Genomic DNA, 25,678 nt, shown 5'->3' with positions numbered 1-25,678 from the left:
TTTTGGTTGTTTTCCCCTCAACAACAACTAAAACAATCCTATATTTCTGTGCATTAAAATATTACCACAGGGCACGTCCACCTTCATGTATACATGGTTGTTTTAAGACTGCTATACCTGGATTGCAGAACAAACAAAAGCTAGCTTTCAAACACTCAGATTATTTTAGAGGCAAACCTCAAGATAAGCAACTGATTTTGTTTAAAAACTGGTAAGAATTCTGGAAAAGTCAGTATCTTTACATCTTAAGTATAAAACCTTCAGGGACCAATTTCAGAAACTACACCGTCCACATCTTTATTACATATCCTATTCCTATTTTCTTTACTAATAGTTTGAAATTGTCATATTGAGTGTCTTTGCTGTCCAGAGTGGTGTTTTTGCAAAAGTATTTGTGGTGTTTATTCTTTTTTTAAGACAGGTAGTGAGGCTTTTATAAAAACACGGCAGTAAAATGAGTTATATAGCCAGGCAACAATAGAAGATAAACTGCTCCATAAAGCAAACAGAAATCATTCATGAATCAGCTGTTCCCTAACGGGGAGCTCCATGCTGTAGTAACAGTAAGCTCTGTGTTAATTAGAAGCCATGCATTTTGATAACAATGCCTTTTTAACTGCAGGTCTGCCTGTGTTGTACACAGCGGGCAGACATGAAAAGACTTGGTGCTTTGGGTCGAGGCCACTCACCATTTATTTACATCTTTAAGTAATTATGTTTGCAGTGCTTTAAAAATCATATGAGCCATTCTGGAACACCACAGATTTTAATTAATTGAAAAGGAAGTGGAGATGTTCGCATTTTTTTTTCCTTTCTTTTTTTTTGAGCAAAAGGAAATCAATTCTGATCTGATATTGATAGCCATAGAGTGATGTAACCTGTGTGCTTTGTTTAATTAAATGCAAACATGCTGGGTACTAAAGTCCAGAGGCAGTGACAACAAGGGCTGAAGAGGATTGCTTAACTATGGATTATCTTATCTGGTCACCCCCACCAAACACACACCCTTTACCAGTTATCTGTACAAACCAATCCACAGACAGAATTCAATAGAAAGTACTTCAATTTCAGTCATTTTGAAATCGAAAAAAGTGGTATAAATGCTAAACTGAATAAAAAGTAAAACGGTTACACAGATGCTAAAAAAGCAAACATACAAAGCACTCCATGAACATTTGGATATTTCAAAGGAAGACAGCGTGTCAGCCCTAAATGCTTTAGTAAACCATAGGAGAAAGGAAAGTCTGGGTATTACGGCTCTGGCCAGACTACAGACATGAGGCACACCAGACGGACTGCCATACCATATATTAAGATTGCTGAGCTCAGTAACACATATTGAAGTGCAATGTTGGCTACAAAGCAAGGGATACCACCACAGAGTGTGGTCTTATAAGAACAACCAAGAGTTCTTTCAAACTTACAGCTGGGCTATGCACTTGGGTCAAGTCCTTTTTCTCTTTCTCTTTATACATTTGTGTGTGTGTGTGTGTGTTTCATGAAATGGCCCACATGAAGTGCAGTATGAAAAGCATCAAGTTACTCATTAACCATGTGCATCAGATAGCTAATCAATGGTGCTGGATGGAGAAGGAATCATAACCAACTGCCCTCTAATTTTGAAAAGCAAAGTCTTGGTTAATATTTAATAGCTGTAGAGGCTTGTGTTATCAAACCGGTACGTAAAAGGACCCTTTAATAGAGACTTATCTCCTTCTGCTCTAAATAAATAAGCGGCAGTCACTACAGAATGGCACTGAGTCACACTGTGCTCACACCACAGATTCTCATAATGAAGCTGCCTACAGAACCTATTACTGCCAATTCACAAACCTGCTGATAACCAGTCCGGTGCATTCATACTACCGCATCTAGCACTACAGAAATATTATTCTTCTTTGGAAAAAACCCATCAGAAAAATTCTGGTTCAGAAAGCCCTAGGAGAAAAGTGGAGCATGCTTTTAAATTATGATAATAATGCAACACAACAGTGTAAACATAACCATTTTAGTGACTGGGGACCTATCGTGCACTTCATACGGAATATTTATTGGTTTAGAGTGGCTATACTGTCCATGTACAGCACACATTCTGAATGTGTGAATCTGTGGTAGTTGCCAGGATTTAGTGGGCAGTGTGGACGTCCTTAAGCGCTTTTAGTCTCTTTCCTTTTATTATTTCTTTATGCAGAACTATCAGCTGTGAAGGCTCTGAACAAATCCTTTTTTTAACATGAACTGAAATCTGTAAGTACTGTACCCTGCCTCTGGCAAAGTGCGTGATGAGGTCCAACCCCTACTTAACTTATACTTTACAGAAATACAAAGATTTTAAAAGTGGTTCCAGAACATCACAAGCACATCTTGAACAGCTAGAATACTGGTACAGAGTAAGAGGGCTATTTTGAACTCAGTTTTGAAATGAAGAGACCAATCATCTTCATATACAGTATGAAGTAGTTGCTCCCTCTCATCACTGATTTTACGGATTTAGAATAAATTTTACGAAAGAGTAACGCCCCAATATCGCCATAGCCCAGGAATAACAGAGGGGAGCCTCTGGGGATAAATTACCAGCACAGTAATAGAAAATTACTTCCTTGTGTCTGAAGGAACCCATTTAAACATTACATAAAAATCTTAAAATAGCACTTAAAAAGTGCTAGATAAGCTCCAAGACGGAATGGGTTCCTGGAAAGTTGTGCACTGTGTTTCTCATTTTCTCATTTTGCAACATTATTGTTGGAGAACCGAGCAAACAATTTAATGCAACCTGACAGGACATCCCAGTATAATATAGACAAAATTGTTTAAGAGCAATTCTACATTTAAAAAGAAGCAAATACCACAATGCCACAGCCTTTACTTGAAGAAATGACAACTGTCTTAAGGTGTTAAAATGAGGTCTAGTCTACTCTGTGAACATTACAGATCCCACAGGACTCTTTGAAAGCAAGAACTGGGTGTTAATAAAACCCTTGTTTGGCCTATTTCCCTCAGCCCTGGCTAACTGTCAAGCAAAGCTCCAGCTCCATCACTGGGTCCGTCCAACAAAAATATATTCAAATAAAAACTCATTCCAATAACGGTTTCCCCACGGCTGGCCGTTCACTTTCAACACACCAATCCCACCAACACTTGCGCTATTCAAAAATCTTTCACTTAACACCGTGTGCACATCTCGAACATTCAGGACCTGATCCGAGTAAGCTGGTGACTATAAATTCAGGTCAGGTAAAATAAAACAAAGCTATGTCTGGTGGGCAAGCATATAGCCATCCTCTGTGTGTTGCCGAACGCTCCCAATTATCCAGAGAAGATCCAGCTCATATTCCTGCTGATAGCTTTGCTCAACTCCCACTTTCCACACAATGCAAATTTTGTGAATACAATGTCTGTGTTCACAACGAAACCTTAGGGGGAGGGGAAATTGAAGCCAGGAATGTCATTATTCAAAGAGCTTTAACTTCAAAGACTTTTATGGGTTTTACAAACAAAAAAAAAGCTACGTACAGTATAGGAAACAAGCAAACTGAAGGAGGGAAAAAAAATCCAGATTTATGCAAATGTTAAGTCTCTATCAAGAAACCTTTCGAAACAGGACACAGTAAGCCAAACCCACAATGCAGGTTTTGGAAGTGAGCTTATATGATGAAATCAGTCTAACTGGACTTCTGCAGCAAACCTGAGACCTTGATTCCTTGTTATAATGGCAAAGGGAAAAAATTAATCACTGTTTTATACAGGCCTAAACAAAAAATTAATTCATCTTTAAAATCATTCAGTGAGGTGCTTTTGCTCAGAAGACTTACAATCGATTGTCTGAACAACAGACATTTATTGTGCCCCTAATTCTTGTCTGATACAGCTCTTTCCAGGGGTGTGCTTCGAATTCGAGTCACCCCTGGTGTTATGATAGCAACGAAGAGCGACACGGCCCAGAAACAAACACTCTAAGCTGCTTTTCTAGTTCAATCCGTGTCAGAGCAACTGCAGTCAATGAATTCAGGAAAGAATTCCAAAGCCCCTCACAATTTACAATTACGGTTGCTTAGAATAGCCTCAAAAAAGACCACCAACACCACAGGCTCAGTTCGCAGCAGGGTGCGAGAGTGACATTGTTCCGAGGTGAAATAAAAAGGTGGAGGCCAATTAAAAACCACAATGTGCTAACCTCTTTGAGGCTTTTTACAGATGCACAATAATGAATTATTCTGGTATGAGACCATTAGTATCCCATTACCTACAAAACCACCTACCTTCATTCGACCAAACTTGCTATCTTGCACTCACAACATAAGCACAGTGTCATTTATTCTGTTTTCTGAGACAAAGCAAATCACATTTTTAATTATAAGAGCATTAAATAACATACAGTGTACAAGATTTCAGTTTTCGTAACTCATAATTCTAAGGAAAAAAAACATCCTCTTGGCCTTTACACTCTTTTTAGAAATACATACAGAGAAGCATCTTATAACTCATTTAACTAATTTAAATCTACAGCATATCTAGAGGAGGGAAGCTTTCAGCATGTTAAAATGTAGTGACTCAGAAGAGCACAGCAATTACAAAGCTCTCAGCATATTTCCTGTGTCTAATGTCTAAAGTAGCTGAACAGGCAGCAGATGATGGCACAGAAGAGCCTGGGAGATTTTTACACTCGGGGAACTCAGTCTAGGACTGAGGCTCACAGTGGCCACAGCCCACGTTCCTCTCCTGGCGAAGATGAAATCTCACCTTGTTAGTGTGGGTATGTCCGGAAATGTATGCTTAGACCTAAAAACCATTTCTTTCGGTTAATACTCTTTTTCTCTCAAATTAATTATCTAGATTTCTTTTGACTAACAAAGCACTGAAATGAGTAAGCTTGTGTGATTAAAAAGAGGCAAGGCAGCTGTTTTTGAGGTTTACGTCAATGATCCACTAAGTCCTGTGCTGGACTCATGCAACACATATAGCACTGACAGTAAGATTGCATGCGTATCTGCAAAAAAAACAGTCATAAAGCCACTGTCCTAAAAAATGTTCAGTTTTAATTACCTGACACAAAAAAAGGCAGTAGTCCGTCATAAAAATGCAAAATTTCATTTTGTAACAAAGCACAAAACATTTAAAGGAGGAAAACCGACTTTCACCTTTGATATTTGGGAATTACACTGGCTTGCCAACTTTGATTTGAGTAACTATACTATCCCGGTTGTATTAGTTTTATAAAACTGAGATTTGATTACATTCAGTTTGTGGAATATATGGAAAAAGTGTGCTAATGCTCCCAAATCACATTTGGACACTCTGATTTTATAGAAGTTACCACTCTGCATACCACAAGCTGGGGACACTATACCTCAAATTCTTTACTCAGTGAACCCAAAGTAAAATAATAGTTACAATGACATGCCACAATCATGATATTCTCGATAAAAAGAATGCTTCGTCTTTTAATTAGACAGATTATTCATATGCACTTCTGGGTTTTAAGCCTCTGTGCATCTCTGCCCCTCCAGTACTTAAGGAATTTATAAAATTGCTCCACAGATTATAATTCTAGATGCTCCATGAGCATGCACAAAATGTGCACAGACTCACACAAAGTGGAGCTCTGTAAAGCACAAACCTAAACGGGAGAAGTTATTACTTTCCAACACACTGTTTATTCCAGTGCTGACGGGTTTGAAACCTATACTACACAAGTGTCTTTGTTTCTTGTTACAATTTTATTCACAGACACTTGTACCCAAAAAAGTTCTGAAGAAAGATGCAGGAGTCATTCACTGGTCAATATTTGCCCTGTACAACACTTCTGTTAGATTTGATCTTGTGGAGTTCTGCTTCCGTTTTGCCTTGTGACACCTTTACAGACCCCCCATAGCCGCGTTTGTGCTTGGCTGTGTTTTTATTTTAATTATTTTGGCCAGCCATTGTGACTTGAACGTTAAAGTTATATAGCAGCTGCATCATATATGGTATGACAATAGTTTATTACCTGATTCCTCAGAAATGTGTTTTGCATCCAAGCTGCCATGTTTTACACACAGAGACTTACAAAAAAGGTATGAAAAGCGCACAAACAGTACATCATAAATACATATTACATTATAGAAAAGACATCAATCCATACATGGTCCTTATGCACCACTCCTACAGGAATCTCCACAATTTACCAGAACCTGTAACTTTACTCCCCCAGAATCGCTCTAAGCCCTTTTAATTGCATATTATCCCTTCATTTTTCACATAACCTCTGACTGTACTTGCCCATAACCAACACTCATTTATTGACTAAGTAGTTTGATTGAATGTGAGATAAAAGTAATTTCTCATTTATGTCTGCATTTTTGGGACTCCATAATGTCTATTTGAAAGCATCAGTGGGTATTCTTCATGCAGAACATGCAAGGGATCAGAGGAGATAGTAACCGCTTGTCTCCACATACTCTTAATGTAAGCAGAACTAACTTACAGAACACATCGTAACCCCTTCCACCTGTAAGAGCAGGTAAGACTACAGCGACCACTAGAAACCTGGGTTTTGATTTGCCCGCAGGCAATCACCTGTTATTATTGGTTTTCCTTGTATTTGGTTGTCAAGGTTTCATCAGCCAGAGGTGCATCAGCTATGCTCGTGCATCACTCCAGCGTAAGGGCGTTTAGCACAGAACCTGAGGCGTGAAAGCCAGATGGCTCTAGAGGCCTGCCTTTTTTAAAAAAACCTAATTCATGGACGGAAGCAAATCTGTTTCTATACCAACACCAGCGGAAGCAGTGCCACCAAAAAAACAAGATGTACCTGTAGTACACGCGCAGGGTCTGAATTTCTTCTTCTAGTTTTCTACTGTGCTCCAGAGCATGGTCTCTTTCCTTCTGGGCGAGCTCCAGATCAGCCTGTGAGAGAAAACAAAAAACGATCTGTACAGCTCCAGTGCACGACAACAATGAAATATACCAGGACTGTGCGATGCTTATTCTAGGTCTCTGAAGGAGAATTTTATTCATGCATTTTAGGAAAGAACATAATTCTGCTCCTCGACTTCATGGCATGCCTGCCTATTTAACTCATAGGCCAGGGGGATTAAAAATCATCTTGTGTGTGTTCTCAGTCCCCCACCCATAAAAACAGCCTTCCACACCAGATCATAACCACGTTATGGAACTGCAGGCAAACCTGCTCAGACAGACTCCTCTACACCAGACTCCACACAACACAATTCACAAGGCGGGGACTGTGAGAAGAACTACAGCTTATTCTAAACACAAGAACCCAATTGCCAAATCACTGCCTTGCATGTTATGATGCAGAGGTGATCAGCACCCTTTTCTTCTTTTTTTTTTGTATGTAATCAATTAATATTTATAAAACAATAAAGGGTGTCAGATGAACAAAGCTGCACATTCTAAGCAGGCATTGAATATTCACAACATTATCTTACAATGAAATCAGGTCAGTGTCAATCACTATTAAATTTATGTAGACTTCTTAGATGCACCTAAGAATAAAAGAGGATGCTTTCATTGGTAATAAATTTAAACATAAATTCCAAACTTTCAAAAAGACATGTTTGCATACAGTAAAAGGTCTTTACTGCATTTTATTAAACCCATTAAAAGAATACCAACAAACACATGGACAGACAATAGGTAAATGCTTAGGGTATCCCATTCAAGCATTGTTTGCTACTCAGCACTCATTCAAAAAGACTGTGTTCAAGGCAAAGTGACTGGTCACAGAGAGTGCAAAGCACTAGGCAAACAGTGTCTTGCCATTCAGGGACTAGGTTGTTAAACCCAAGCAGTAATTAAGCTCTTGCTAATTACCAGCCGTTGAAACAGATGTGTTGACTATCCTTATTAGTCAACAGCTGGGAGAGGAGAACAATTGAGGTTTCCTAAACCAACAGCCAGCTGCCTTACTGTAATTGCCTGCAATCTATAGCCTAAGTGATAAGGGAAGAGAGGTAGAGGACATGCACAATGAAAACTGCAAAGCTGTTATTGATTACTGGAATGTAATTGGAGTTGAATCATACTTAACAGGGAGACTCAGCGCCTAGACAGCATACAGTTGCCATCTGCTAAGCGCCGCCTCACAATGTGACAAGTTCATCCGGACCAGGTGATGCCTTCATTTTATTTGCAAGTTAAAAACAAGCCCGTACCTATGATTAAAAGGTACAGAGCTTGCCTTATCCATAAACATTTAGCAGACAATTCTGTGAAGATCTATGTTATGAGCAATGATATCAGGACCCAACAGAAATCTCAAACAACCCGCAAGTGCAAGAGAGTTATGGGTTTTCTGTGGAGGTACAGTACCAGTCTGCCGAAGACATGTCGGAGCTTGTCATCCACTACTGATACCAAGAAGAGAGCTCAGAGAGGCTCAGCTCTGCATATTTTCAGAGCATCCACTCTCCACTGTGTTCCCAGCCTGCAATTAATAATGGCTTCTTCTTAAAACAACACAAGAACACACAAACAGGGTGGCAGAGCAAGAACAAGAAAGTACACTGATGACTGTGAAGATATAATTGTCTTACATAATGTATTCTGAAACATGGTGACAGACCTAAACAGTACAGAGCTGGCAAGAAGTGGCAGAAAACTACCAGTGCAGCCTGACTTCTGGGCCCCAGGCAGCTGGCGGGGAGAGCTGTGGCCATGAGCAGCTTGCACCCTACCCCCCTAGCAGCTGTTTTGGTACACCTTTAGGTCATTTTGAAAGACACCATTGCAAAACCAATGATGCTGACCTACTTGACGATGTATGAGATCTTAGCAATACATGAAGAGAAGCAAAGTCTCCCAACAAGTATTTAAGTTATTGGCATTAGTCTTCAGAAAACTGAGGTCAACATGAAGTCTTCCATCCTGTATCATAGGATGCATCATACAAGACTCTGTTGAATCCCATGTCAACTGCTTTTCTTTCTGCATAATGTGTTCCATTAAGCTGACAAAAAAACATGGACATCTCTCCTATAATTTGGAGAAACAAACTTCTTTCATCATCAACAGGCAGTTTTCTCACTAAAGCAACTTTTAAGCATGTAAACTGGTTTTACTAAAATATAAGGTTTAAGGAATGGCAGGCTAATTTTTAATTTTTGCTAACTGATGAAGAAATATAGCTGCAATGACCCAAGTCAATTAATCTCATGAATACCCCCTTTTAAAGCCACACGTTAACATGGATGTCTCTGGAAGACCCACCCAAACTCCCGTGAATACACTCTCCTGACTGAATTTTCAACAATGGCCATTTCTTATGGCCCACTTGCATCTTTTGTTGAAAGAATGGAGCCAGTCTAGCTTTTAATTGTTTCTTGTGTTATCCGAGAGTCAGCCCTGGTGTCAGGGCAGCACTTAAAGCCAGAGAGATAAACTGCACTCACAGACCAGCGGAGCACAGCCAGCACTGCCCACTGCTGCCCAGGCACCAGATAAGAGAAGCACTTGCAAAGAGCCGCAATATCAGCTTAATGGTTCTGGGGAAACAACGCATTTATACTCTGATAAGGACCGACCTTACAGGTGGAAGCAAGAGCCTAATTTTAGGCAGGGCAGCCTGTAAAACATGCAACATTGTTAAAGGCTCTTTTACGTGAAATAAAAGACTACCTAGAAATCAGTCACAATTGTTTGAAAGCTCAAGTCTCACAGTAAAAAGCAACAGACCTTCAGTTACCCTGACAGGTCACTGGAGCAAACATACGGAGTGAGATAAGGAGAAGGTGCAGGACAGGTGGCTACGGTGCTTCCTCTTTTGGAAAGAGCAACAGGACAGAGTGCAGAAACTCAAGAAACAAAACGTTTTAAAAAAACCCAATTTAAAAAGAAAATCCATTCAACATAAAAACTAAGCGAGTATCTAGGTGATGCGGTAAGTAGCACTATCTCTCCACAGTCCCAGATTCGAATCTGCCCTTTTCTGTATGGAGTTTTCATTTTCTCCCTGGGAGCACATGGTTCTGCTCCAGGCCCTGCAGTTTCCATCCAAGCACATGTGATCTACGTTAATGGGCACCTGTAAATTGTCTGTATGTGAGTGATGATGCCAGGCCATAGCAGTGGACTGGCCTTCCATCCAGTCTGTGTACCCGCCTTGCAACACTCTGCTTTCTGGGTTAGACTCTGGCTCAATGTGACCCTCTATAGATAAAGCAGTTGCTAACAATGCTTTCCGAAAGCTGATTGACAGGCGAGCATGGTATGTACCTTTATATCATTATATTTAGAAAAAACACATTGCTTAACTTTTACTTCTCACTGATTGGCAAATGAAAGCTGTCTGTCATCAAAACAAACAACAGATTGTATTGGTGCACAGCTGAGCTATGGTGTGTAAAAGTATTAGCTGTGCCACTTCGGTCTGCTTCAAAGCACTGAAGTTTCAGGTATGCTGAGCATTTGTGAAAGTGGTATTTGTAAATGGAAAGGATGGGGACTTGCCTGGAAAGGTGTATCTATGTTTTCCCTTCCAAAGCAGCAAGTCATATAGGTGTGCTATTCACACACTGCACAGACCTTAGTATTATGAAGATTACAATGGAATGAATGCCCCTCCAGTTAGCAAAAAATACAAGAGACGTCAGCCTCCCAAAATCAATATGTACTTTTCTCGAATGGAGAGGTGCGGTGAACTTCAAACTCGGTCACAGTGATCACATTCATTTCTCCACATCCGTCACACATTTTCTTTTGCAAGAAGCAAATCTTTTAGGAGGTCTGGCAAGCTTCCCTTCAGAAATCCGTTGCTCCCTTTCCTTGCTCCATGGCACAGGAGTGTCCAAAGTACTCGACAAATCTGAACTCTAGCCCAGAGGCAGGCGGAACAGCCAGTACAGCTTTTTATTTTTTTCTGCAAATCCCACTGGGAGATAAGAATATATACTGATGGTCAGGCTGACAGCTGACAGCAACCTTCAGGTGGTCACGCTGCTTGTTGCCTGACACTGGCCATTTTCACAGCAGATTAAACAGCTTTAGAATGGAACTGGGATGATTTTGCATAGGAAACGGGAATTTGTTAATGAGGGGGGTGTCAGGTGCCGGGGTCTTACTCCGACCTGGTCTTCCCAATCCTCACCACTACACCAGTTTGCACACTACCAACAAACAGAAGACAATTAAAACCGTTTTGTTTTTATAAGGAGGACAAATAACTCTGCAAAAACATTTCTGGAGCGAATTTACCCAACATAGATTTTGTATAAATGATCATTAACAGACACTGCGAAGTGAGTTTCTATTTATTGTGTATCCAGAGTACTGAAAAATGTGCATTGTTATTAAGTTAGGAAATAGTTTTATGTTTCAAAATCAATAAAAATGTGCCCTTGTGCAGGGCGTGCTGTATGGAAGCACCACCTGCCAGTGCACATCAATTAACAATTGTAACTCATTAAATAGAGGAGATTTCATGAGCAAATGATAAGCAGAAACCCACTCACCTGGCAACATGGGTGGGCAAGAGAGTTACTGAGGCAACAGGTAAGGCCCTGTGTTAATGTTTCACTGCCGAAAGAATGGGGGAATGAGGGCGAGGATAAAAGCTCTCTCTCACTGCCAGCCTTCAAACAAGCTGCAATTAATCACAATAAAATATTGACAAACACAGACCTGCTTACGAAATGCTGAGGGTGAAGCTGACAGGCTCTGCATTTAGGTAATTAATTGCAGAAAGGCACTAATCTGTCTTTTAACTGTTAGAGCCACACTATTAAACATTAAAGATTTTCAAAATTCCTGGCTTAAAAAGGTATTAATTGAATCACAGCACACTGCTTTGATCAATTCAGACATGCCCACACACCAAGACAAAAATCAATATCTAAACTGTGGTATAATAAATTGAAAGCAATAAAAGTATTGAATTGAATCGTAAGGCCCAGATCACATTAATATTTATTAATATATAATTTAGAAATGTATGCTTTTATATTTATGCATGGATGGATTTCAAATAAGAAAAACATATTTCTAACAACTCCGTATTTACGGTAATGTCAAATGTTTAAAATACATACAATACATGTAATGAATTTTCTTATTTCTCAGATAGTTGCATTTAAAAATGTGTCCTGATTTAAGTGCCTAAATACTCTTGTGCAATGGACCCTATAACATATTCCTGAGAGATAGGATTTTAAATAATCAACAGACATACTCAGATCTCACTGAGAGCTAAGGACCCCCACAACTAGGTTAAATCATAGCAGAGATATACATCTCAAAATCACAATATTTTAAGACTTCTAATCACAGTACAATTGAAGGTTTTATAGGAATTCCATCATTTTATTCTCTCAAGTCAGGAAGGTTGTTAAAGTAGAAAAAGAGTCAAACACATTTAAATTTAACAGGACAGATTCCATTCCATTCTTAATTCAGAACTATAATCTCAGCAGAACAGACTCCAAGTAACAAAATACTTTTTTTTCTACACGTCAAGTATCACGCTTAACCCCCAGAGACCGTTATATTGATTTACAGACTGTTACCAATGTCTGCGCTTCGCTGACATAAGTCTTACCAAATTTCCAACAGGTGGGCAAAGAGCAAGGAACTGAGGAGCTAGAGCTCACCTTTCTAATGCAAGACATTAGGAATTTCACTGTTAGCTGTTCTGTACTAAAATGTAGAAATCAAAAGACCTAAATCAGGATCACAAAGAAGTATTAATAATTCAGCACTGCTGACAATGAAACAGTATCGAGAGGAAGAATGGACACTCCCCCCACACACATTTGTTCTGTCTCTGACTATATACTACTTAGCTGTAGCAAAGTGAATTAGGCTGCTCCTAACCTCAAGTGCGCCATTCTACTCAGGAATGGGAAAAAAGAACAGTTAAAATCATGCGATCTCTGCCAGGACTTCTACCATCAACAGCTGCCAACTAGTTAGGAACAGCTTGATCAAAATCAAGATCAAAACAGTGCAGAGCAGGGTGATGTCAAAGCCTTAAAGGTTGTGCAAAAGAAGAAAAAAAAACTAATCAATGATTAACTCCATTAAAAACACTGTAGCTTGCTTTCCTCTCTGTTTTTCCTGCAAGGCAAAGCCAGGGAATGGCCAGGTCCAGTCAGATAGAGCAAAAGCTGGAGAGCAAATACAAGCGGTCCAGGAATGAAGCCACAAACACACACAACTCCGAATAACCTCGGCCATGGGGATTCAACGTCCTCTCCCCTCTGTTCGCATTCAAAACAGACCTGCAGGCTCAGAATCACACAGTGGCCAAGATTCCGGGACGGAAGACGAGCTGTTTGCAAAGTTCCCTTTAGAAATAATTCCAAGCAGTTCTCACAGAATCCAGCGACATCAATGGTAAACATGTCTTGAGGGAGGCTGGGTATTTCAGGAGTGAATGTTAACTGCTTTTACCAACTCCAGACCTTGCAGTATCATAATTAGTGCCAAAATAAAAAGCACTGATATCCAAGGTCAGACTGGCATGTGTCAGTTTAGTGTATCCCTACATCTTGAGTTCCATATTTTAATAAAAATGCATTGAAATCTTAAATAATTATTAATAATTACTGAATTAATTAGTTATAAAAATTCAATTTACTCCTAAAACAATTTTCACAAAGGCCCTCCAAAATGCACTTCTTTAGAGCGGAAGCAGAGCAGAGCTGCAGCTCAAATTTAGGAAATTGCCACGTTGTTGACATACTCCTGCAGTGTTCAAAATGTAGCATACATTCATCAAGCTGCACAGATTTTGGGTTCTTTTTACTAAACACCTTTTCAATAATCATTTCACTCTATTCTGAGATCAATGACTTGCAATGGAAGTAAAACAGAAGTTCTCAATCTAATGACTATCACTTTAAAAATGGCCCTTACTTGTCTTCTCCAATGTAGCTCTAATGGAATTTCCTTTGATAAAATATTATTTCCAAAGTTTTTTTATTTCACAGCACAAAATTTGATTTTAAATTATTTTTGTTGCTTTGCATGACATTAAAGGACAATGTTGTGAAACATGCAGTCTACAGTGACCAATAAAGAAAATAGCTTGAAAGTAAATGATTAGGTGTTGGGTGAATTCATGAAAATGGAAAAGGACTGAGGTTCTTTAATAAAGCACTTTGTATTTCTCTGGCAGTCAAATGACATACAATATTACCCTCATCTGAAATGTGAAGCATTGATTATGAAACACTACAAAAGTGCAATCTGCAGTTCATCTCTATGACAATCAATGCCTGGGTGGTATACTGTGGGTGAGACTTGCACTCTCACACTGGGTTTGCACTAAACCCAAATGATGACTAAGAAACAGACAGGGAGAGGAAATTGTTATAAAGCCCTGAGACCCAAAAGCGATTTTAACAAAGTGGAAAAAAATACATAAAAGCAGCATTTTTATAATTGTGGCCTTGGAAGTAATAATAAAGAAAATAATCCTCCTTACATTTAGTTCATTCTAGCTACTCAGTTAAAGATTTTAACCCCTTACAAGGAAAGAATCCTAATCAAAGCTAATAGCAGGTATCTTCGGTTTCTTTCAGTGTGATACCTTATTCATTTTCAGATTGTTTTGTGGATCTGTACTCAATACTGTAGACTAATTTTACAACAGCTGTTCCCATTTCATTTTAAATTAAAAAACGTAGCTCTGTAATCCCAAGAGTCAATCTATAATTAAGGGGATTTAAAGGGAAACCAAGTGCTACATTAATAACAAAATTTAATATCATTCTTAATAAGCCATCAAAAGGACTTGCTAAGAAATAAAGAAGTGCACAAATATTACTAGCCTCCCTAAACCTCACAATCTGACTGGACTTTTTTTTTCTGCCAGTGAACCATGATTTTTAACATTAAGAATTTATGATCAATCAGAATAAGATCTAATTAACATTGGGATATTCCAAGTCACGTGCTGGCTAATCGTTACTTTTGCTCTCGGCTGATTACTAAATTAAAACTTTAATATTTGTATGCCTACTGATTGGCATTTAATTGTTACCTAGGCGGCTGTTCTGCAGAGGTGAGTTTGAATGTTGTGTGCTACTGTTCATTTTTCCTTGTCAGCCAAAGCATTATCTTCAAATCCACCAGCAAATGTTTGTTGGAGGGAATTTAAGGTTGTTACGAACATACAGGCTTGTATAAATACAAATGCAGACATGCATACATGCGCGTGCTAGAACACAAGTCCTACAAGATTATGTAGAGAAGCATGGCTTGGCATTGGGATGCTACTGACGTCGCCCACTGGTGTTTTGAAACATATTTGAACACCATGCAATGTTATTAAAAAACAGGGGTTTAATAAACTTCCTGGGACAGATCCATGAAGGCCTTTGTATAAAAGGGCATTCAGACATCTGCTTGGCAGAGAAAGTCAAATCAGACCGAAAAAATGCCCATTTTTACAATGTGCTTGTTCTTGTTGCATAGCAGTTAAGACAGATCCCACTACAGGGAAAAACAGGAAAAAAATGTCTTTCTTTCCCCAATGATTCACAAAGGACAGACGGGGAGGTGGATATGTAGTCCATTTAATGAGGTGTTGCAGTTAGTGCAAACCGTTACAAAAGGGCCTGCAGGAAAGGATTACTTCAAACCAGCGCATGATTCAAACCGAACAGAGCTCGGGGCTGGGCAGGTTGTAAAACTCACAACAGGTGAAAGAAGGCTAAAATAAAATTCCTTTACTGCACAAACCTAGGACAGAAATTAATTTTGATATAAAGCAGTTTTAAATAAAAAAATGTAATTCTCAATTTGCAATCAATCTAAAACAAAAAAAAGGACTGACAGATAATTTTGAAATATTGACCTTTCAGCAAAGGTTGTGAAGCCAGACGCACAGAATGACTGCCAGGCTCATGCTACAATGTTTCTAAGCTGCTACATATAGTTTGGTGTGTGTTGTGAAATACCGTAAGTGCTCGATGAGAGTTTTCTATTGTCCAAGCCCAGAGAAAAAAACAGATATTTGTAGATTGCACACAGATTGATTATACAGCAATTCCCATATAGCCATTACACTATTTCAAAGTAATTAACATCATTTAAAAATATCCTTACATTCCATATAAGCCACGGCAGATAATGTTTAAACTCTTATCCAGAAAACAGAGCATACACATTTTCAAACTCATTTCATGTTTATGTCCATATATATATATGTGTTCACATATCATCATATACAAGAGATGAAGCTTTAAATTTGGAACATTTTCACATTTCTGAAGCGCTAAAAGTCTTATTTGCCACTTGCTACAAAAAGGTTTTGCCGCAAAAGAATTGCCAAGTTTGCTCTGTGCAAGATCCAACCGGTAGAAGGATGCAACTTATTAACCAAACTCCCAGCTTTGACATCTTTCTGTGGACTATTTACCCTGTCCTATCAGACTGTTGATCAGGCATCAGTTTTATAGCTCTACATTAAGTGATTGGGCTTGGGTTCATCTGATAAATGCTAAAAATCAAACAAGCTTCTGTTTACCTCCTACCTCTTTCAAGGGTTTTGTCTGGCATTACTGCCCGTTCTTGCAGATCTAATTTCAAATCCTGTCAAATGCGGGGACACCAGTACAGTTGGTCAACACTTTTCATTGCCGCAACTCACACACTGACGGGGCCAGAGCAGGCAGTGCTCTGTAGTGTCTTCGCATTTGGGTAAATGGTAAATATCACGAGACTCTGACCTGTATTCCTGAAACATTACATGCGGATGTAAGCAACAAGTTAACCTGCAGGTGACATTACATGAAACAGAACCAGACGTGGGAAAAAAACAAAACAAAAACGCCTTATTTTAAGGAAGCATGCTATGGCTTTTCCCGTTTTTCAAATAAATAAATAAAGCCCTGGCAGAAGGGTGCTGTATCTGTGTTTAAAGAAGGAGTTGTTGGCAAACACCCTGGTGTACTTGTGCTGAAATGTACACAGCTGATGTATGCATCACACAGCCGAGTAGGTACCAAGGGCTCATAACCTTAATTTGCCAGGATCTTGGTTGGAGATTTACCTTCAGAGCACGTTCCTGATTGTTTTCGGCAGTCAGATGTCTCATGTTGTTTGCTGAAGTCTGGCTCTGCTCTTTCAGATGATGAAGATCCTGCTCTAAGCGTTTGCACTGTGGAAAAGGGAAAGAATCACTTTGAATATATTAGCACAAAATTTTCCTCGGCCGAAGCCGCTGAAGAGCTCTGCGTTTAACTTTTCCAAATATATGCATGCTTGGGTAGTTACCCAGCCACCTTCTCCCTCTGGTGAGGCCTTTTCGGCAAGGGCCTAAATAAAAGTCTCCGAGAGCCAAGGGCAACGCAGCAGGGGAATTTAACACAATACAAGTGAACTGTCCAGTGAAACAGAATAGACCAGGTCAGAAAACCATTTCTCAATACATTTCCTTACAGATATATTCATATCTTTAACATAACAGAAGTCTAATGTGAGAATATGTCGGAATATTTTCTTCTTTTTTCAAAGTGAGCAGTACATAATGTCTACACAATAACTAGGGACGTTTATTTCTGTGACAGGTTAACTTTCCACTTTGTGCTGCTGTGCACTCCCAATAGCAGCTTCAATCCACAATAAACAATAAACAGCAAGCGAGAATTTGAAATAAAAGGAGGCACAGTGCTTGGCACTATGGCTCGGTCTCAAAAGAATGTTTTCACAGTGTTTTTCCAGGCTAGCACAATTTCAGGGATGTTCAGTCAGGCCCAAGCTGAGATGCTACTGGAACATACCTATACTGCACACAGTTGGGTGTTTTCAGATCACAGTGGTATACATTTGCTGTTATTGTAAGCATAATGCTTTATACCGATCCATATGTGCCCTTACTGGCACAGCCTTGATTTTCACATTCCTAGACTCAAGGACACTTACCAGGAATGTAAACTATCGCCATTACTGACAGTAACAATTTTTCAACGTTCAAACCCCTGTCCTGAAATGCCAGGCAAACATCCCTCCAACCAGGACATCGCTCAAGTCCTTCCTCTGCAGACAAAAATAACACTATGTTCTTCCAGACAAAATACAAAAGCCCTCTTTAGTGTCAATGTGAGTTATGGATTTAAGGCAGCAGATGTTTGGAAGCACTTGAGAAAATGTATTTAAATCAGAGCGAAGCTTTAATTTACACACAGTAATTTACAGACACACTGTTTAAAACTGCAGCAGTGCAATAAAGGCCATTTACACGGCAAGTCACACAAAGAGCTAGCCTGAGCTTTTAACAAAGAAAATAATTGGGAGAAAAGCAAAATCGCAATTTTGATAAGTTGGAAGAAGTCCAGTTCAGACAGAAGTTGAATCAAAATACACATTACAACATTTTAATGAAAGCCCCAACTTTCAATGAATCAAAAAGAGTCAGGTCAGAAAAAAAAAAGAAAAACTTTTCAAATAGACAGTAAGGTAAGAAAAACTACTGCACTACAATTTCTGTAGTTTCACCATATCAATAAACCAAAGCAGCACAGTTTCTACAAAATGGCACCCTGGAATAAAATCACAAAACTAGCTGTAACCAAACGCTTCCACTGTCATAAGAGCGTGTACATTTAGAGAAATAAAGACTGTTCCCAGCACTCATCCACCTTTTTATATTCACGTCACCCTGTAGATCTCCGAGCCTTTGCTAAAACAGCAACCCTCTGCCTACTGCCTCTTGGCTAATCCCTACAAGATGAAGAAAAGGATACATGAACCGATTGGGGGTTTCAGAAATCCTTTAGGATAGAGTGTTCGCGTATTCTAGCCTCTGAAGGATTATGTGCAGACTTGCGCCATACTTTTGAAACTGCTCCAATGGACGGATTCTTTAAAAATTTGCTCCTTTATTAAAATGCACCTTTACTGTGAATTCTGGGTTAATCCCAGGGCAGTCGTACTGCTGGAAGTGAGTGACCCTGGTCTGAGCTGTTCATAGACCCAGCTCTCAGTATCCACTCGTAACCCGAGACCTCTCTCTCCACAGAGAAGACGATTTACTATGTGGCTGTTCTTCATTTTCATGTGGTCTTATTAAATGCTAAGAAAACCTAATTTCTTTACAACATTACTGCAACGGACACATAAGGCTACAGAGCAAAGTCAATTGTGTCTGTTGGAGCTGAAACTAAATGCATTAAATGTCAGGTTAGTGTTGAGTGATAGCCAAGGCCCATCCTAACAAAATAGCAACACAGCTTTCTTTTTCTTTTAATCATTTGCATGTGACATTTGTGGAAAGATGTCAGTGTTTCAAACATTTATCACCATAATTACTATGGTAACTCTGCAGTCTGTTTACATTCTTTCTGGGTTACATATTGCTACTTTTTTTTATTTTCAGCTAAATAAGAGTGACGATGAATCATGTGGATTTCATATTTGTTCTGAATCAACCCGATAAGATAATTACTTATAAATTTGTAATTATAAAGTTGTACAGGCACACTTGTTCAAAGTCGTCATCATCATCATCATCATCATCATCATGAAAGTAATACAGAAGGGTTCTAAAAGTTAGTTTTAGAAATAATGTGACAGCCAGCTCTTGCTCTTTATTTCAGACGTTAAGAACAGATTTAATGAAACACAGACTGTATTTCAAACTTGTATTTTATATTAAGCATGCATCTTAACACTTTTTAAAATTTGACTAACAGGGTTAAGACAATAACAAAGTTGTAATCTTAAATATGAATATGAGACAGGTTACAAATGAAATTAAGGAATTTGGATACTTTAGGCCATTCAGCTATTCCTCGTTTCAGGACTGATTCAAGGATCTCCACCAGCTGTTTTGTGAAAGAATTCAAGGTATCTGCTTCAACAACATGGCTGGGGTGTTTGCTCCAGACATCTACAAACCATTGTGTGACAAATTCAAAGAGAAAAGAGCATTCAAACAGTTTTTTGAATTAGTTGTTTGCCCGTTGACTGCTGAGAAACTGCAAGTGCTGTGACCTCACAGTCAGGGCCAGAGACATGGAGCTGCAGAATTGCATCTGTAGGAACGGTGGTATTGTACCTCATGGACATCTGCTGACTAGACAGTTAGGGAGAGCAGATGATAACCTCTCAACCATTTTATGTGGGGACAAAATTGTATGGAGTTAAACAAAAACAGCAAAGATAAAAGCCTGATACACTGCTAAAGGAGGGTGTCTTGAATTGCATCAGGCTCCTGATATTTGCATTTTGATTGAAATGACTTTCTATGGAAATACAGTGTTTTTTTTTTGGTTCCTGTGGAAAAGATGGCCCTGCACAGCACGCTCTACATGTAGGTGCATTTGAGTGGTCTGTTCAGCAGTCGTAGTGGATACAGTGTTCTCTTTATTCTCTCCATGGCTAATGCATCCCTGTTCGCTCTGATTGAGCTAAACCTGCCATCTGAAAGGATCTAGGCTGACAACCAACAGAGACAACAACAGGAAGAAACTCCAGTATAAATATTCCTAGTTCTCACAGTCAATCCAAATGCAGAAATATCGTGCTTAATAAAGGCAGTTTCTAGGTTTGTGGCCCCCTATCTTGCCGAATCAGCTACAGCTTGTTTACCTTTTCACTGTCATTCTGTTTACTTTCCAAAACATGGGTTTATAATTAAAACCCTCACAACGCTGGACTGCAGAGGGCAAGAAGCACCCCCTCACCTCTTACACTGCAATATAATTAAAAGTAACCTGTGAAGTGATTCTACTATCACAGTCTATATAAACAAGGCAACGTCTTAATATCTAATTTGACACTGAGCCAACTGTGTCAATTATAACGACTTTTTTGTTATAATAGAAATTGTGGTGTATTCATGGTAGAATTCGGTATATTTTTCAAAGTATTAAAGCCTGAAAAAAGCTTATTTCATTAAAAAGCTGAATACACTGTCCTTTACGCTTACTGCTAATGACTCTACAGCTGCTGCCTTAAATAGTCCATACCTTGATTACATAAACAGCTCCTCATCTTTAAGTTTCAGATTCCATGGGCATGTGTATGAATTCACATTCTGGAGCACAACTCCTAACTGCGCAGAAATTTGAAATGCACCCACATAACAAAACTACGGTTAAATACCACCCAGATTAAAAATACTTCTTATGCACTTCAGATTAGTATTTCTAGGTTTGTCTCATTTTTCTCTTCTTTCCCAAATGTAAAATACCCCATACACACTCCCGGAGTCAGGGCTGCTTTCATCTACAATAACAAAGGGGACAGGAGTTCAGATCCTGGCAATGCAATAATCCCTGGGTTCGCAAGAGCACAGGTGAGACAGACAGTAAGCTTTCAAAGGATGGAGGAACACAGATAGATCAGTCCAGTGACATCTATTAAAGAGGATTTCCTCTACTTTCTTCAAATAACAGTGGTTGTAAAACAGGCACAAGCTAGTCATAAAGTAATATAGGGTCTGTTTACCAACAAAGATATCTAGGCAAATACAGACCCAGGAATGTGGGGGCTAACGATGAGGTACAATCTCTGGGTGTCAATATTTAGCTGCATACTTGTTTGTTTTCATTCAATTGAAAATATGTATGCAAGAAAGATATATCAAATATTTGAGGTTTATTCAGCAATATTTGTTTTCACGCATGTAGAAAGTAGTTTGCCTATTTACTCAGTAATCTAATAAATGATTTAAGACTAAATATATAGACTTACCACACTTAATAGACTGATAATAGAAAGCATCTTTAAAAAAAGGAAAAAGAGTCAATATTTAAAGGAAATGGCTTCCGTTTTTTTAAGGAGCACAAAGGTTTCTGTCCCAGTTCAGAATGCAGCGATAGGTGTGCTCTTTACTTGCTTTCTGACTTAAAAGTGCAGACTAAGATCAACATATTCCCTGTATAATATGTCATCTATGCACACAGAGTTTAAGTGAGTGGGTAAACATGCCTAAGATTAGGAAAAAAACAAACAGAAAACATCAGAACTGAGAGATTCATCTGCTACAGGTGAGTAGGGAAAGTCCAAGAGGTACTGTATTTGCACTCTAACAGTATATAAAGCTGCAGATCCTGGATAGCACTGTTAGCTGATAACATTCAAAGCCATCAAAGGGAGTAAGTCCCATAAGGCCAACATTTATTTTAATAAAAAAGTCTAAGTATACTCAGCTGGCTTTAATACCTTCTATATTCCAGGCAAACACTTTAGGTTTAAACACAGAGGCAAATTTCTTAAGTTTAAAATTCAAGAACTGATTTAAGGAGAATGTTTTACAGAGAGATTCTGTCCTGTGTGTATTTATTTTGTACTATGTAACATACGCATACAATATGTTTGCATTTACCCACACACACATATACATTCTAGTCTGCCCTAAATACAGAGCTCATGTTTTTGCTGCTGTGATGTAAGGAAATGCATGGATTGTTTCACCAAAGGTGATATTTTTTTATTTTTATATTTTCCCACCAAATAACTCTTGCACTACTGCTAATCACTTGTATCAATATTTCTTTTTCAGTGGTTTACTAGGCCCCTGAAGCAATGATAGGTGGGTTAAGAGTTGTATGAAACCAGGCCCACAGACAGAAAGGGGCCAGTGTGTCTAACAGAGGCAGCAACCAGAGGCATCTTTAGAGCCTAGTGGTCTATAGAAGTGGACTAATGAAACTTGGCGCATTCACACTTGGTCTTTCTTGCACAAATCCAGACTAATAATCGCAGCACTGAATGCAACTGAATTAGCTTTGTGTTTCTACAACCTCAACAGTAGTGAGCTTCATCCTGACATGGAAGGACCTTAAGTTAAAGAACATGGACTGACAACAGGACACGAGCGCAGGGCCCCAGATCTCCGCTCCCTGTCTCACCCGGGCCAGGGCGGCGTCCCGCTCCTCGATCACAGCGCTCATCTCCTCGGCGGTGATCCTGCTCATCCGATCCCGCGCCTTGTGCAGCCTGTCCGCCATCACCGCGCCGCTCCTCTCGATCGTCAGGGCGCAGGTGGCGCCGTTCACCCGGTTCAGGAGCTCCTGCAAGTCCTGCAGGGAAGAAGGACAGGTGCGCGGTCGCAATGCTCCTGTGCTTCCACACCCTGCAGGGCTGCATCATTTGTATGAACCAGAAAGCTGTAAACTCCAACTCAAGCTAACTACACTTCAGAAAGATTAAGAGCTGCCCTGTGCTCTGGATTTTCTTCTGTTTATCTGCAGTAGTGACTCCTGTTTACTTTGAAAGCCTGAGCTCCGCTGAACTACAACTAAAAACTTGAAACGAAAGACGTAATGCCCTTATAACATGTTTGCTGTGCTATAATGCATGCACTGATTATTTGCTTTGAAATGTTTTAATGATGTTATGAGTAAACACGGCTTATTACTAAGAAGTTAATTTCTTTGACACGAAGGCTGTCATGTCCATGGTGTTGTTTTGCTTTCTGTTGGTTGCTAGCTTGGTGCAATTCCCAAGGGACTCATATCCATGATTTTAAAAAATAATAACACGATGGCCTTAACGTTGTTTTCAGTACTGTGGGAATGATGTATCTAATTAGCTTGTCAATCTGATCTCTCCCACCCTCGTTTTCCATTTTAGAGCCCCCACTTGATTTTACTTAAGCCCGTATAATAAAAACAGTGACACGCCAAAACCTCCAAAGAGAATGGCTTACCATGTCATTTTCTTCAGGGTTAATATTTTCCAGCCTACAGAGAGAAAAAAGGGACACAGAGAGCTAGATCAGTTGCCTTTCCTTTGCACAGCAAAATGAGATCACTTCTCAAATCTTTCGCACCTCAAGTAATTGCAGTCTTCCAGTCTTTGGAGTCGATCATGACACCAAACATATTAAAGTGCCACCTGCTCAGCTGTAGCCTCCAATAATGCCCGATATCTTCCACACTGACGGTGGACTGTTAAGTTATTAATGTTTACTGCTATATATGACTACAGGGATCAATTGTTCATATGTGCCGAGATGTGGGAAAAGTGGGCTGCCCTGGAATCATTTGTACTCTTCCCACATTAGTTTCCTCCTCAGAAGACAACTGTAATTACGCTGGAGGTATATTGAAATTGCCAGCTTTTCTCCCCGCCAGACTGTCTCACCAAGCATCATTCTATGTGAGTAAGTGTGTGGAAAAAAGGTTTCTTACTTTTTGTGCACTTATTACGTACATTATAACCCCTGAAACACACACGGGCAACCAAAGGAACTGACAAATCTACGATAAACCCATATTTAATGGGAACATAAGGAACACTGAACAAGTACTTCGCATTTTTACGATGGATACGTTTAACAAAAAATCCATCTTAAGACATCATTGTAGGATTACTGCACACCATATGTGACAACTCATCTCATTAAGAAACTGAAAGATATATATATATATGTGAAGCTCTACTCAAAACATGCTGTCCACTATATAATATCCCATATTATTGAAAGGGAAAAGCATAGGTGCTCACAATTTATAGCAAATACACAAAATAATAATGGAATACTGTAATAATGGAAACAGAGAGGGAATATGTGTATGTTATTTTTCTTTTTGCTATTAAGTACAATGTACGTGAAATATTTTCTGTCTGTGGAAAAGGCAGGCATGGGCAGATTAAGGTATATGGAAATGTGAAGGAAGAAACATCAACAGGTTACCAATAAAAAGTCCTTAAGTACAATATACTCTGATTACTACCACAATCGACTGTGTGCATATCTACAATTAGCGCCTGCAGATTCTAAAAGCTGATGTTCTTACCCAGAACAATTGACATTTGCACCCATTTATACAGCTGGAAGAGTTTGGGCAAAGCACCCTGCACAAGGCTACAACAGCCATATCTCATCTGGGATTTGAACCCACAGCTTTCCAGTTACAAATCCGGAACCCTGACCACCATATACAGCAATAGTTGGAAGACAGTCAGGAACCTTGCAGCACCTTTTATGGAGGAAAGTCAGGGAAAATACCTAAACTACACTGCAAATCCCAGCAGCTGGTAGTGAGGACCCAGAAGGCGATTCTGTTAAATGTAAAGGCTCCGTGCTGCAGGACTGAAGTCCTGGAACACAGACAGAAACTGTTCATATTGTCCAAGGCACCTTATGGCGTGAGCCACACTTTTCATGGTATTGCAAATTAGGTAAGATGCTAAAAATAACCAAATATAGTTGGATATACTTCATATATCCTATTTTTGTGATGGTTTTCCACCATGCTTTCCTAGCTTTTTGGCTATGTGTGCAGTTTGTGAATATATTCTGGTGATCTCTGCTACGTACTGCACCTTGAAACTGTGAATTTAATTAAATACCATTGAACAAAAAATACTGCAAACGGATATATGACGCAGCCAGAATTCAAAAGCAATACAAAATTGCCCACTCCCCTTAAAAATATATATATTCCCTTCATAATCTGAGTAAGCATGCAGCAAGTACAGACTCAATAACCTGGAAACATGTGTAGCAGCCATAACTGAATCAAAGTTTTTCTGAATGAAACGGGTGAAAAGGCAGTCTTCTCAGCTACAGGGTATGTGGAACAATGGACTGAGTCTAGCCTCTTCTACTCTATAAAGCACGTCAGTGAAAGGCCAGTAGGTACCAACTTCATAAAAGAAATGTGGATTTCCACATGCAACTAAGCATTTCTGTAAGCTCTTATGCTTATTTCTATTATTTATTTGCTTAGCAGAAGCTAAGCATTATCATATAAAATCTTAAAATATAAAAAAAAAATAT

General features: G+C 39.2%; 1 protein-coding gene across 3 annotated transcripts in view; it reads right to left on the bottom strand.

Moving 5' to 3' along the window:
• mipol1 (mirror-image polydactyly 1) overlaps positions 1-25,678 on the bottom strand; it is a 70,216-nt gene that overhangs the window by 9,990 nt on the left and 34,548 nt on the right. For all 3 annotated transcript variants that reach the window (XM_088925784.1, XM_088925782.1, XM_088925783.1), the window contains 4 exons: positions 23,600-23,633; positions 22,800-22,970; positions 16,994-17,101; positions 6,791-6,885 (listed from right to left, as the gene is read on the bottom strand). In XM_088925784.1, the coding sequence (XP_088781910.1) occupies positions 6,791-6,885; positions 16,994-17,101; positions 22,800-22,970; positions 23,600-23,633 (408 nt within the window). The remainder of the gene's footprint in view (positions 1-6,790; positions 6,886-16,993; positions 17,102-22,799; positions 22,971-23,599; positions 23,634-25,678) is intronic.

The sequence above is a fragment of the Atractosteus spatula genome, chromosome 9 (assembly GCF_055471065.1).
Source record: "Atractosteus spatula isolate fAtrSpa1 chromosome 9, fAtrSpa1.hap1, whole genome shotgun sequence".
Taxonomy (NCBI): Eukaryota; Metazoa; Chordata; class Actinopteri; order Semionotiformes; family Lepisosteidae; genus Atractosteus; species Atractosteus spatula.
This window is presented reverse-complemented; position numbering and strand designations above follow the sequence as displayed.